A 15,848-nucleotide genomic window follows, 5' to 3' on the forward strand; every position below is an offset into this window, starting at 1 on the left:
TCCTGCTTTGTCAGCATTTCTTCATAATTTAACCACTACATACTGTTCACCTTGAACTAACAGGATGACTCAGACATGACAATGTTCATGGTTACAACCCAGCAAGGAGGTACAGCAATTCTGGAATTCAATCAAACCCAAAATTCTCCACTCACTAGCACACAGACATTGATAGAAAGGCAGTGTGGATGACGGATGGGAGAGCTAACAATAATAGCAAGGTCACGATTTAAAAAACAAATAAACCCAGTGCTGGGCGGTATATCGGTTCATACCGAAAATCGTTTTTTATTTTTGTTATGAGATGGATTTTTCTTATACCGCAACACCGGTTTAAATTGTCTAAACAACATTCGGAACGTGGCGCAGCGGGAAACTGTTTAAGGGGGACCTTTTTCACTGCTACACCACTAAACACATGCCACAGAGGTGTTGCGTGGGGGCTCTTTTTCACTGCTAAACCGCTAAACAAGTATACACCAGAGTACATGTGTTAGTAGAGGTATTGCGTGGTGAAAATGGACAGAGAACATTCTGAAACTGAAGCTGTAGCAGACGATAAAGTTGAATATGATGACACAGAAGAACTTTTGCTGGAAAAAGGAGTCACGTCTGTTGTCTGGCGATACTTTGGATCTAAAAGGTCGGATGTGGACCATTATGTTCAAATGTGCGAATACTGTTTCTATACTACTGAATAATACTGCAAGCCAAGTTGTATTTTTTTTCAATACTGTGTAATATACCTGGGTACTGTGTAATAGTGTGATGACATGTTGACTTTATTCTTGACATTTCCACTTTAATCTCGACACTTATGACGAGAATAAAGTCGACATTTCTACTTTATTCTCGCTGTTTGTCGAGATTAAAGTCGATATGTTGACTTTATTCTCATAATTTGTTATTAAAGTAGAACATCGTAAACTAAACTTCATCTTACAGTGAATATTTAATTTACTAGATTTTCTCAAACCCCGTCATAAGTTATGTAGTACATTAAATGCTTTGTGTTAAGTATTCCCCGAGCCATGTTAAACTGACTTCCTCTTGCACTAAGAGGAGACGCAGGCAGCACACAGAATACATTAATTTCATGATATTCCTGCTCCCTGAACATTTACAATGCTAAGATAAATATTTTATAATTTTCATGATGAAATGCATTAAAGCATGTATTAATCATGTGGGGGCACGGTGGCATGGAGGTTGCACTACTGCCTTGCAGCAATGGGGTCCCGGGTGTTCCTTGCTTTGAATTTGCATGTTTTTCTGGTGGGTTTACTTGGCGTGCTTCACTTTCCTTTCAAAGTCATGTAGGATGGCTGGTTTTGTTATGCTATATTAACCCTGCTAGTGTATGTATTGCTTGTATTCACCCTGCGATGTGCTGGCGCCACATTCAGGATTTCCTCCTGCCTTGCACACAATGCTTGCTGGGATGGGCGCAACCCTGAATGGAAGGCATAATTAAACATGTATAACAAACATTTTTTTAAAAGTTCTTAACACTCCGTGGTCTAAGTTTATAACTAGTTTTAATTTCACAAGGACGTTTATCGTGTGGCTTTTGGTTATGTGGAGAAAGAAACAGGAAGGATATGAACTGGGGGTTTAATACGGCAGAAAGAGACAGCACGCATGCAATAAAGAAAGCCCGCTCAGAAGAACATCCATTGAATTCTGTGTTCGTGTCTTCGAACACCAAATCACAAACCCAACATTTACACAATATTTAAGTTAAACCTGTGCGATACCCATTCATGCATCCAGTTTTTTGGAACCTCGTCACACCTGCCATAAAGTTCTCTACACTGAACGTACACCTGGGGACCCCTTACTGCGAGGGAGCAGCACTACCGCCACACTACCATGCATGTTTAGTACCTGTTTTAATGCATTTCATCATGAAAAATTATCTTGGCATTCTACATTTTTAGAGAGAAGGAATATCATGAAGTGAGTGTATTCTGTGCGCTAATCGCTGCCTCTTAGTGCAAGAGGAAGTCAGTTTAAGAAGAGCGTAGCGATTAACAACTGGGTCGGGGGGAACACTTCATACAAAGCATTTAATGTGCTACATAACTTATGATGGGGTTTGAGAAAATCTAGTGAATTAAACATTGATTTTAGGATGAAGTTTAGTTTACAACATTCTACTTTAATGACAAAATAAACTACGAGAATAAAGTAGAAATGTCAACTTTAATCTCGACATATTGTTCTTTTTTTCTTCACTGTGTCCGTATTTTATTTTCTTCATCATGGCCCTAATACGATTCCGTAGGGCTATACCACAAATAGCATTATAAATGCAAGTTGCAGTTTTATTATTTATGTATATAGCTTAGCTTGAAGCAAGGTCCATATTAATGCAGTTTGCCTTAATGATGGTTCAGTTGGTAAAGATGTCATTACCAAGTTGCACTTGTTTTATTTTTATTTGGTGAATACTGTGTAATGCATCTAGGCTTGAAGTCTTGGAAGTAACAGTATTATTACTGGAAGTTGCACTATTATTTATTTTATTGTTATTATTTATTAGTTTAAATATTATGCAGTTTAATGATAGTAAAGCTGTTTAAAAAGTCACTTTAACATGTCAGTGGACAGAGATTGTTAACATTAACAAAGTGCAGTTGGTTTACAAAAAATATTTACTATTTATTCCTTTTCTAAGACATGTTCAGTGCAATACAACTTTTGACAAGCACCTCTGGATATTTTACTAAGTCTAATTGCCTCTTTGGATGGTTGAAAATATGTTGTCAAAATTTTAGTTTAAGTTGTTTGCATACATTATCCAATAAAAAGGTTCTATATTTTGTCATGCAATGTGATTCCTTCTCTTCATTAGTGGCACCCCCTTGAAAACTATCACTTTATGGGGCCAGGCAAACCTGTATTAATACTTGTGTGCACATTAAAATGTTTTTTTGTACAATGTACAATTCTCATGACAGTGGAATAGGTTATTCTTAGCCAGTAATTGCAGTGGAAAATGTGTTTAACATCCACTCATGCATGGGGAAAAAAATACCGTCCACTATCGTGAAACTGGTATAGTTTTGAAAAATACTGTGATATAGAATTTTGGTAATACCACCCAGCACTACATAAACCTTTACGTTCTTTCTTAGCCCATTCTACAATTATACCCAGGCAGCCCTGGGTACTTCATCTAGTCTATATAAACAGCTCAATGTGGGTGTGGTGGTGGATGTGTGTGTTTGTGCTTTATACAATATTAAACCCTTGGTACAATCTCAACAAAATTTTACATGTACTGTATATACCACTTTAACAGGAACAGACAATAGACTATTTTGAGCCCAAATCTTTCATATCAGGGGTAGCTTTTGGGAGGTGGGGGGTGTTCCTTTTTACTACAGCGAGTTTTAAGGACAGTGTCTTTTCATGGATTTTGAGCCCTGAAATAAATTAATATAGTTATCTCTGTGCAGGTATACTTTAAGAAACATTATTTATAGAAGTTAGTTCTGCCTTATATGAATAAATTAAAAAATATACATAAATAATTTCCTTCACAAGGGAAATTCCCTGGAGGTATCAGAGCTTATTTTAAACTGGTATGTGACCACATGGATTATAGTACCTAATATTCTGACACTACCACTTTAAGGACAACAAAAGTAAAAAATGGTTACTTTTCAGAGTTAATGCCAGGGTTGGCTTTCCTAAAGTGAGCCTAACAAATGCAGGAATGCCATTTATGTTAAATTATGCTGAATTATTAAAAACTGCATTTTTGACTTGTCTATTTCTCATTACCAGTGTGATGAATTGGTGGAAACATTGAACATAATTTTAAAACAGCTGCAGAAGTGATTTATGTCAAAGAAAAGGGCCTGGGTCCAAATTTTCTTATTTAGTCTTACAGCAAAGTGCCACATGCTTTGGATTTTACCATTTTGAGTTGCTATATGTAATGCAAAAATGAGGAGTCTTGGAGAACGATTGACACTTGGACTGATATACTTGAGTGTGTCTCATTTTTTTCCCTATGCACTATAGTGAAAGAAAATTTGGAGGCTGCTCAACACAAATACTTATGAAAGAAAAACTGTGGAACACCTCTCTGAGGAAATGATCACTGGTTCTAGTTCTCATCTCATACACACTGTTTCTAGTACACTGGAAAATCACAAGAAAGATTTAGTAAATTGTGTTATTTTCAACATAGTAGAAATAATAGAACTAAAATATCACGACTGCTGAGCCAGAAGATGCAACATTATTGTGAGTTGTCTCTGATGACCTAAATTAAAAAAGGGCTCCACCTGAAAGAAAGAACCAACTATGTCTGTTAGTGATTCATGAATGTAAAAGGGGAGCCACCTGGTTTTCAAACCCCTTTCCTGTGTCTCATTCCAAGTTCTTTTGATATAAGACAAGAACATTTATTTTAAGTATATGTGAACAAGACTGAGCTTTTTCAGCCGAAGTATATGGTGTTGTGTTTGGTATATACAATTTATAACACTTTCCATTCTTCAAGAAACAAGATCCTTATAGTGAAGTATTTTGGGAGCAGTGCTGTGCATTGGATGCATCTTTTCAATAAGAATTGGGCAACATGTTTGAATACAAGATAAAGTGGATGGAGCTGACCAGTTGAAAATATTCTAAGCATGGGAAAGGCGCTCTATGATTAAAATGTGTTCTATTATTATTAAGCAGTTATTTCACTCTGCTAAAATCTGAAACCGGGCAGCACGGTGGCGCAGTGATAGCGCTGCTGCCTCACAGTTAGGAGACCCGGGTTCGTTTCCCAGGTCCTCCCTGCGTGGAGTTTGCATGTTCTCCCCGTGTCTGTGTGGGTTTCCTCCAGGTGTTATGGTTTCCTCCCACAGTCCAAAGACATGCAGGTTAGGTGCATTGGCGATTCTAAATTGCCCCTAGTGTGTGTGTGTGCCCTGTGGTGGGCTGGTGCCCTGCCCGGGGTTTGTTTCCTGCCTTGCGCCCTGTGTTGACTGGAATTGGCTCCAGCAGACCCCCGTGACCCTGTAGTTAGGATATAACGGGTTGGATGATGGATGGATAAAATCTGAAGCCAGGGAAAAGATTTACCTTTTAGCATGTTATGATCAGATAGAGTGCAATGAAGTAGGTGCCAGAAAGACACCAGCACAGTCCAGGTAAGAAAAAGGAAGATCATTTACTACAAAATGTAAGCAGATAAAGGCTGGTATAGTAGAGGGAGTGAACACAATTCAAAAAGATTGGAGAAATAAAACAATAATGTCAATGCTTATTATGCTCCTCTGGGCCTACCTATATTTTTTGGGGCTATTTATACAAATACATAATGTCTCACCTCCAAATTTATCTGACTAAGGAGGTGGAGGCCCCAGTAATATTTGTACTTCAGGTGTAACTTTACCCTACCAGGAATCACTTCTAGGTCACCTCTCTTCCCATACTGACTTCCACAAGTACTACAATTCCCAACTCCTCTGCAGAGACCTTACCTCTTTCAGGACAGTGCTGCAGCCCAGCAGCTGATTAAGGTTCTATGCTCAGTACATACAGTACAGTACAATCCCAGGGAAAAGCCTATAGTGTTTTTTTTGCTGGAATTTGTACTGCCTCACTATTTTCTCCATTATCCTGCTCTCCCTTGAAATGTAAATGATCACAAGCACTGGGCTAAAGCAAAACTGATGTGGTTCAAGGGCAAAAATGGACAATTATAATACCAAATTTAACTCCATCAAGAATCTGTAGTATGATTTGAAATTGCCATTTCACAACTGCTTTTTTAGAAGTTTCAATTAACCATAGCCACTAACTTGTAACCAATGTGCAATGCTGGTAAACACCTACCTCTAAAAAAGAAAAGATCTTATTATGACAAAGGGTTTCTCGATCAGATATTAACTGGTGGAGTATAATTATGCAAGTAGCATATTTTGGTTTAGGTTATTGCATCTGCATGCATTTCATCTTTAAATATTTATTGTTAATGCCATGCAACTTTTAAATAAATATGCTATATTTCAGCAACATTTGAAAACTTTTAAAGGGTGTCAATATTGTTAAAGAATTCCATTTACAAATGATATTAGTATAAATAAAACATAATAGCATAGAAATACAACTGCAATTTTTATGCCAGATTTTTTACAAAGATACTTTTACAATGACTACAAATGGTAGTTTGCTTAATTTCTTTCTTAGGAAGAATTATACTAATTCAATAAGAAACACAGTGGGCTGGAAGGAATAATTAATTCCACATGTCATCCGTCTAAAATGACTATCTATTGCTTGATTCAGTGATGACTCTGAAAATTTCAGTGATTTCAAGAATAGGTATTAAGTAGTAGTATTGTGTTTCAAACAAGTATGTAAATGATACCTTGAAGAAACAGTTGAACATCCAACAGCTTGCATGTCCTCTCCCGTTCTAGTTTATTTGGTCGATCAGAATGTTGAGCCAGTGGGCCGTTCCAGTAGACACGTCCTTGACAAAGACGTTTCACAAAGACGCCATCTGGAGCAACCCACAACAAGACCCCTCTCTCCAGGTGGGGCAGGAGCCGATTCATGGCATCTACAACCCTTTGACCAGCTCGTGACTGCTCAGGTGGGGGAAACTGAACATGCTCCATTGCTGATGGGCCATAAATTTGTTCATTTTCTATCGGTACTGTGCCATGAAGGATCCGACATCCATCGGCAGTACTTGTAGTAAAATCTCGAACCAAAATGCCTTGGTAGAAAAGGCGCACATTCAGACGAAAATCTAAACGTAACAATAATGAGAAAAATCACAGTATCAGAGATGTTAGAGAACTTGACTAAATATTTAGGGAAAATATATTTCTGTAATGAAATTTTTATTTAACAACTATCTCTTAATACCTGATATCGGAATCTGTGTTGGCAAAGTCAAACTCTGTAGAGTTTGGGTCTGTGTAATTTGGGCTCCTGGTAGTGTCCAAGTATAGAATGAACCTTTAACATGACCATCTAAGGATAAAAGAAAGACGTTGGTCAACAGCATGGCAAAATATAAGGTACAAAAATACAAAAGATTTAAAATGTCCATCTCACTCAAAGCATGGTAGAACACATTTACTGTATATGCTGAGAAGGTCATGTATGACATAAAGTATATAATACTAGGTATAAGAAGGTTACTCAAATTACTCAAATTCTTTAACTCATTAAAGAATTTATAAGTGCATTATTTTTATACATGGCATGCCTCCTTGTCAATGTACTTGGTCTAGCATAGCAGAAGTCTAAATATCTTCAAAGAAAAAAAAGTTGTGTGACAAGCCCTGTATGCTTGATGGGCACAAATGAAATGTACAGCACTGAATAATCTGTTTTTTTTATTTACCAATTCATCGTCTGATAGCATCTTACTAATGAGGACAAGTAAGCAGATTTGTTTCAATGCATTACAGTGTCTACAATCATTCAATGTCAGTGACATGCACCCATTCTGCAACCTGTTGATTCATTAATATCATCTGTTTTGATAGTGCTCTGTGTTATGTCAAAAACCAGATTAGTATATAGGGAAGGGGTGGGCAATGTCAGTCCTGGAGGGCCACAGTGGCTGCAGGTTTTCGTTCTAACCCAGCTTCTTAATTAGAAAGCAATGATTGCTAATCTCAGACCTTAATTAATTTTATGTCTTGTTAGTCTGCAACGTTAGGTATTCATATTGTAGAATCTTCCGAGGATATCATCCAAATGATTTGAAGCCTAAAAGGGATAATTTTCAGTCTGTCACATTTTTCTCTGAAGTGTTTTATTAAACCAAACAGTGCATGATGAATTCACATAGGTGTAAATGGAAACAAGTTGGATGCAGAACTGCTGACTCTTTTGTCATTTGTCCAATAAAATGTTGAATGCAGCTGCTTAAGACTGAAATAAGCAAATAAGGGTGGAGAACTTTAAAAAAAAGACCACTAAAATGAAGCATGAAAATGTCACTTGAGCAATAAGTGGTTCATCAGCAATAACTGATTTCTCATTAAGAAAACAAGTTGGAACAAAAACCTGCAGCCACTGAGGCCCTTATGGATCGACACTGCCCACCCCTGACATAGAGTAATCATCTGTCTTGGTACAAGTAATAAATAAAGGGCATACTTTTAATACTCCTACTGGTGAAACACATCTGAAAGACATAATTTCAGACATGCCACTACTCTTATTTCATCTTAGAATGCGGAAACAGACAAGGATGTCCATTATCACCAAGATTTTTTTGCAAAAGTGAATGAACTCCTAGCTATTTATTTCTGGAATCACCAGAGATGAAAGGGGTCATAAGGAAAAGTCTTGAACAGAAAATATTTTCTTTATACTGATGGTATTGTTCTCTATATGTCAGAGTCATACTCACCTTTGCCATCAGTTTTAAATCTGCTAGAAGAATTTCATAAAATATTGGGATTAAAAACTGTTTTAAATAAGATTGTATTTTCTTCAGTGAAATGTCTCGCATGTGAAACCAAACAGTTTTTCCTGATTATATCTGTGCAGTTTAAATACCTGAGAGTCATTATTACAAGAAAATAAAAATCTCTCTAAACACAATTTAGTAATAAGGTGGAAAATTATTAAATTAGATGTTAACAAAATATACTCTGTCAATCTTAGAACTAATCGAAAACTAATAACATGAAAATAAAATTCTCAAAAAGATCCTATAGCTCTTTTAGTATATCACTGTATATAAAGAAATCCTTTAAATGTTCTAACTATATACTGGGGGGCTGTTATAGTATATAATGCAGTAAAAAATTAAATGGGTTGATCGTTTAATTTTTAGCTTTTGCTTAAGACATGTTTATTGATTTTAGTAAAATATAACAAGGTAGACCTTATTATTTTAGGAGTTCAAGTAACTGACACTTTGAGATATTTAAGAAAAAGCTTTTAAAGTAATTTTCTTCCCAAGGAAACATAATCCCTATTTTCATTTGTAATGCACATGCTTATACTTACCTACAGTCCTACATGCACGTTTGCTCATTCTTCTTAACACTTCATTCTCACCAACCAAATGCAGCTTCTGTTTCAGCTGCAATTGTGTAAATTTGTCATTGCCCACAATAATCTCTTAAAATTGTTTTTTGTTCTGTTTCTGGTTTAGTCTTACCAATTGCACTTAACTTGCCTTGTGATGACAAATACCTTTGTTATATTTCCATTATGTTTTTTTAATATTTCTGTCCAACAATTCAATAACATCTGATTTCTTCTAAATTTCATATTATCATCATCATCATTCACTTCATAGTCTCAAGTAGACTTTCAGATTAATACCCTTTAAATATTTAATGCAATATCTTCATGTCTAAATATTATCAAGTTGATATTTACCTAAATGTTCAGTGTGTTAATTTAATTTATATTATATGTAAACCTCTTCTGCATATCTTCAGTTCTTTGTTGGCAGAAACCCTTCGTTACATTTGAGCACAATTTACCACAGCGTACATCAGGCAAGATCAGGACAGTGTGAGAAAATGTAATTATATTATGTTATCTTTCTATATTAAACTTGTTTCTTAAGTGCTTTACAGGTTCAAAACTGCAATTGTTTGTGCAGGGTTATTTAAATGGGTTTTTTGGAATTTGAAAATGTTATATCTCTTTAAATAAGGAATTGATTATTGTTTCACAAAAAAATCAAATTGTTTACACCTTGAATGTCTGTATATCTGGGAGTAGATTTCATGTTGCACAGATGTGTCCATCTGAGACTGTGTGCATCCAGATTTTTGTGTCCTGCGTGGTCCTGTGTACAGTACTGTGCACAAACATTGCCTGAGACCACTCAGTTTTTAAGTAAAAATTTGGATTTAGTGTGATCAATGGCCTTGCTAGACTCCCAGCCTGAATGACTGCTACTGCCGCCAAGCCCTCCACCCACTTCAGAATCTGGACTGCTCACTCAGTATTTCAAACTGAAGTGTTTTATTATGTGTGATTTTCAATAAAGTGTTATCATATGGTTACAATGATAAAACATATATATACTGGGGAAACAGGTCATTGCCAAGATGATTAGCACAGACTGGTAGGGCAGGATCACAAGTATGAATACTAAAAACAGTACAATAGATATTATGAACATCTGTCTTAATAAAAATGTGATCTATCACTATTCACTACTGAAATGGTGAAATTACTTTCATCTTTAAGGAGCATCTATCACCGCTTACCACATTCCATAGAATGACTGGAATCTTGTACATGAGCTTTCACAGAAGCAACTGGACGGCACTGAACTTGAGAATCTTTCCATTCAGAATCCACCTGCATAAACTATGATTGAAGAAAATATATTTGATTGGAAGAATGGCATAAAGAAAATATTACAACCTGGACTATATTTTACATTTCTTATCCATCTGAATGTATGCGCTTCTCTATACACATTTGTATCATTCACTTAAATTAACAAGGGTATGACCAGGATATTTGTCTAATGTATCTTTGGACAGTTTCTAAACAGCAGACACTTTCTTAGATACAGTCCACAAATCACTACAGAATCATCTTCCTTTCTGTCTATGCAATTTCACAATTTGCACAAGAAGAGGTGGAACTATAAACTATCCTGGCAGCAAATGATTAAAAATAACAAAGTTAATTCAAAAACATTTTATTGTTCCCTTTTAAAAGAGCTTAATATGCAGTGAATTAAATGATATGCTTTATTAAATTAAACTAAAACCTGTGTAAACCAAGCCAATGATACGATATGGGGTGTTAAATAAAAGGGACTATACAGTGTCACACACATGCGAGTAGGAGGAAGCTGTATGAACCAAGTGAGGGTAATTCCATGCCAGGTCAGGGGGTGGCGGGGTGCTCCAAACCTTCTTCTCGTCTTTGAAGACCAAAAACGGGAAAACCTGTCTGATTGAACCTTGAAGACGTAACTTCCAGCTCTAGCGCCCAGAAGAATGTCACTTCCGGTTCCGACACCCAGAAGAACGTCACTTCTGGTTCCAGCACCCAAAAGCATGTCACTTTCAGGTCCATTACATCACCTCCGGTTTTGGCATGTAAAGCTGCCATCTTACCAACTGTTCATCAGTTCTTGTTTAGACTCCAACAATTGCACAACAGTGCCAGTTTTCAAAACCCCTTGAAGTCAGGGATATTATACAGGTGGCTGCCCCAAACCTTTTTAAGTGTGTCAAGTCTAATTATTTCACAACAGTCAGTAAGCTGCAGCCACCCACCTTGATTGTCATTATCTATAATCTTTATTCACCAGTCATACATCCATCAAACCTGCTTAATACAGTTTAGGGTCTCATGGTATTGGGTGCATGACCGGAGTACAAACTTGAATGAGCAGCAGGTCCACTGCACACTCATGCATAGTGTGGAAAAAAAATTTTAGTGCTTTTTCCTTAATGGAAGTGACAGCATGCTTTAGCACAGTGCAATAGCCTGCTAAGAAATTTTAAGGTTAAAAGGTAATGTCTTTGTAAATTGTATTGTTCAGGATATGAAAGAGTGGAATGCTAAACGTGTTAAACTGCATATACACAGTCTGGACTTTAACCCTTTAGAATACAGAAGATAAAGTGGACAACAGGGGAAATCAGTAAATAAACAAACAAATAACAATGAAGCGTGACTAAATCATGCTTCTGAAAGGATCAATTAGTAAAATGTTAACTTTATTCAGGTGATGTGTAAGCCTATTCTGATAACAAAGTGGTTTTAAATAAAATGTTGTGCCTCAGTTCAAGGACCATCCCACTCGATACACAGCTGCCACAGGGATGCTCCCTTCTCATGAGAAGAATATAACTACATGCTGACAAGCTTCCTCCTGCCTGGGATTTTGTCCATCTCACTTTCTTCCACAATAGATCCACATTTACATATTAAACAATACATTATAAAGTCCAATATATCCAGTTCAGGATTGTGGGAGGGTGGAGTATTTCCTAGAAAGTTTGGGTGCAAAGCAGGAAAAGGTATTATAGAACATTTGTGCCTAAAATCTGTCATCAGAGAAACTATCTTTCTCCTATTTTGAAACAGTGGTTGTAATTTTCTTGACTCTTTCATTAACAGTGGTTGAAGAATATCATGCTTCATGTTAATTTTAGGGTCTATTGCTGATTTTAACTGAAGCTAGAGCTGGATGGTATAACCTGACAATGACATCCCCAATAATAAAACATTTGGGTGGTACAAAACATACTGTACATAATCCTTTGTTTTCGTCTTAAAAAAGAATTAAAAGAATTAATTATGAACTAAATTAGAATCAGAACTAAATAAGAATTTGAACTAAAATAATTATGCATGTAAATGAAAAGTTTTATAAGTAATCAGTAAGAAATAAAAATTTAATAGGTTAGAAAATAGCAAGTGTTTAAAAGAGAAAAATAAACAAAATACCTTAAGTATTCATTTTTATCCTACACATTTTATTGCCACAAAATACTCCTAAGATAATACAGACTAAGGCTTGAAAATTACAAGTCTCCCAAGGACTACTTGCTCCCTGCTGGATTCCAAGCAAAAGGCACATTGAACTCTTGTGGTTTCCTCATTTCTTCATATTGTTTTTATCTGAGGTGATGAAAACATTTGTGGTACTAACACCTTTTATGGAAAAGAGATTTGAACAGTTTATGGATATTTCTGCTTTGCTATGCATGATATTTCCTAAAGTCCAGAAATTCAAATTAACAAATGCAACATTACAGTTTTTGTAGATATTTCATTCTTATGAAAAACTGAGGGTATTATAAGTCTTAGATGAAGGGAAAATGTGTTTTTCTTGCTGCTGTAGTCCTGTTTATCGAGTTCATAAGCCAAAACTAAATGTAACATTCTGAATTCCAGTTAATTCATTTTAGAGTCATGTTTGATTACAGCCTATACAAACATTACTGAGTGTAAGGCAGGAAGCATCTTTGAACAGAGTGCTTGTCAGGATCACTCATGTATATACCCTCACCCACATGGGGTCAATTTAGAATCTGTATTTAACTAAACTCGTGTATTTTTCAGTAGTGAGAAGAAAACCAGAGAACTTGGAGAAGTTCCCATTCAGGTTAACTATGTCAATAACACTAGTTATTCCCTTGCTGTCTAGAGCAGCTAAAGGGTTATGATAAGTGATAATGGGCCATAACTAAATGAAAAAATATATTCCAATTTTCCACCCACATACCAAGGACAAGCATCTTGGCATCAAATTCAAAATTAGCTCTATGTAACTGTGGACGTGTGTGCTGATTGGCACTACAATGGATAGTGCTGAATCCAGGGTTAGTTTCTGCTTTACGTCTGGTGCTTCCATGATAGGCTGCAACATCCGGGACCCACAATTGCGAATATTATAATTTACTTTTAATATATTTCTTCAATTGCAAAATTACATCATGTTTGAACTGCTTGAGGAAATTGTTAAAGCTAAAATACATATTTTACTTTTCATTAAGCAATTCCTGAAATCACCATAAATATAAACTTTTATTTCTATAGTGCTGCACAACTGATAATCAGGAAACATCTATCCTGTTCTGTAATATGTTTGTTTTTAGCTAATACATTAAATGTTTCCTGATTTTGACCAATTTCAAGACTTAAGTGTTGTTTATGCAGAGGTCCGTAAACCAGAAAACTGAATGAGCATAACAAGGAAGTGCATATATATTCACAAGTCTGGATTCTCATAGTGTAACTTACTGTGAGACATGTGAGCTTGGGGAGCGTTTTGTGGGATTTGGGAAATAAAAACATACAGGTGAGACTACATTGCTAACACATGCTCCCTTTCTGTCCTTAGAATGGAGCAGAAAACCCCAGAAGAGCCATAACATCACTGCTCCTGCAACAATTTAGGCCCCTCCCCTTTCAGTTCCTCCAGTATTTAAATCCTCATCTGACTGGAAGCCGGTGTTCATTATTGGACGTGTTTCTGTGTAAAATGGAGCTCCACCACCAGAAGGCTCCATTTCATGTAACTATTGTGGTCATAACCCTGTGCTGCAAATTGATGCATTTTTATGTCGTCCTTTGAATGTCATTAATTGAATAAGCAAAATTATTCAACTTCAACTGACACTGTGTGAAAAGTATCTGCTCCAAAATACTTAATGCTGTTTGTGCCACTTTCAGTTGCAATGACAGTAAATCCTTCCTTTAATTCAATATCAGCCTTTCACATTGCTGTAGAGAAATTTTAGCTAACTCTTCTTTGGATACCTGCTTTAATTAAGAAATACTAGGGGGCTTTGCTCGCCAACCCCCTGGGCCTGTGCTACGCACTAGCCTCTTTACGGTTTTGCCGCTTACATATGGGGATGCAGATGTACAATTTAAACAGATTTTATTCTCTTGGGAATTGTTACATATGCATCAACGCAACGTATAACTGCTGATTGAATTTCAATTCTTTCTCTCTATTAAATAAAATGACTTTTTTGAATGTTTGGCTCTGAGATTTGTTAATTGTCTTTGCAAACAGCTATTTTAATGAGAAACTGTTAATGTTTTAATATGAATGGCATATGAAGAACTCCTTTGTTGTCTAATGTTATCCACAGAAGATGTACTGCATTACATTTTTTGGATACTGTACATCCTTCTTTCTCCAATAATTCATGTGTTGGCAGACCAGAAGGTGACTGTTGTAGTTATTCTTCGGGATATTGTAAGTTGTTGTTTTCATCTTCTGCACAATCACCACCAACTGTTTCAGCATAGTCTATTGATACGCATTTAACCAATTTGCTGTGTAACCAATCGACAATTTTGGACGCACTTAACCAATTTGCTATGTAACCGATTGTGATTTTTGGCGTTAATTTGTTTGACTTCCTCGTTTCTCAGTGCTAGAGGACCACGGTCTTGTTTGAAAATGTTTGAGAGGAGGGAGTGACTTTAAAAAATCTCAAGGCAAAAGTCTTGTCTTGCGGGACTTGAAAAAATCTCTCTTCCAAAAAGTCTTGTCTCCAAAAAGTCTCATTGCATCAAAGGATTTTTTTACATAATAGAGAGATTTCAGATTTTCAAGCATGAACGCATAATTTCTAGCCCTGCCATCTCATAGTTTCTAGTCTTAGCCTCTATATTGAATTTGAATAAACAAATCTAAAATTTTAATTTTGCTTCTGTTCAGCCATTCAAATGTGAGTTTGTTTCTGTAGTCTGAATCTTTGTCTTACTGCAGTTAAGCTTTAGTTTCAGCTCACAGCAGGATGACCAGATATTCTCCTTAAGAATTTTTAATACAGAGATGAAATCATAGTTCCCTCAGTTATGGTGGTATGGTGTTTATGCTATGGAATGCATTGTTAGCATTACACCATTCACAATGGAGCTCATGTCATCAAAAACACTACACTATTATCTTATCTGTCCATAGAATATTCCCCCCAAAGGTTGGGAATCATCCATGTGCTTCCTGGCAAATAAGTGATAACTATTTGTGTTTTTCTTGGTTAGCAGTGGTTTTTAATGAAGCCCATTTTTGTCCAGTCTTTCTGATTGTCAGTCATGAATACTGCCCTTTGCTGATGCAGGAGAACCTTGGAGATATTCTGATTTTTTTAAGAATCTTTGTGACTTCCTAGATGATTTTACACAGCACCCTTAAGAGTAATTCTGAAAGAATGATCTCCACAGAAAAATTCACTACTGCTGCAAGTGTTTTCTGCTTGGGAATTATGGCTATTACTGTGCTTAGGTGAAGTCCCAGAGCCTCAAAAATTGCTATGTAAATTGCTTTGCATAAAAACTTTTTTTAATCTCTTTACTTTTTCCATGTCGCATTATGTGCTTACTGAGTCGTTGTACTAGCAACT

The 15,848-nt window shown here is 36.1% G+C and overlaps 1 protein-coding gene across 2 annotated transcripts in view; it reads right to left on the bottom strand.

Annotated features, from left to right (window-relative positions):
- irf10 (interferon regulatory factor 10) overlaps positions 1–15,848 on the bottom strand; it is a 48,913-nt gene that overhangs the window by 15,443 nt on the left and 17,622 nt on the right. For both annotated transcript variants that reach the window (XM_028811810.2, XM_028811811.2), the window contains exons 5-7: positions 10,221–10,323; positions 6,889–6,996; positions 6,383–6,769 (exon numbers count right to left, since the gene is read on the bottom strand). In XM_028811810.2, the coding sequence (XP_028667643.1) occupies positions 6,383–6,769; positions 6,889–6,996; positions 10,221–10,323 (598 nt within the window). The remainder of the gene's footprint in view (positions 1–6,382; positions 6,770–6,888; positions 6,997–10,220; positions 10,324–15,848) is intronic.

This window comes from Erpetoichthys calabaricus, chromosome 10 (assembly GCF_900747795.2).
Source record: "Erpetoichthys calabaricus chromosome 10, fErpCal1.3, whole genome shotgun sequence".
NCBI classification, from domain to species: domain Eukaryota; kingdom Metazoa; phylum Chordata; class Cladistia; order Polypteriformes; family Polypteridae; genus Erpetoichthys; species Erpetoichthys calabaricus.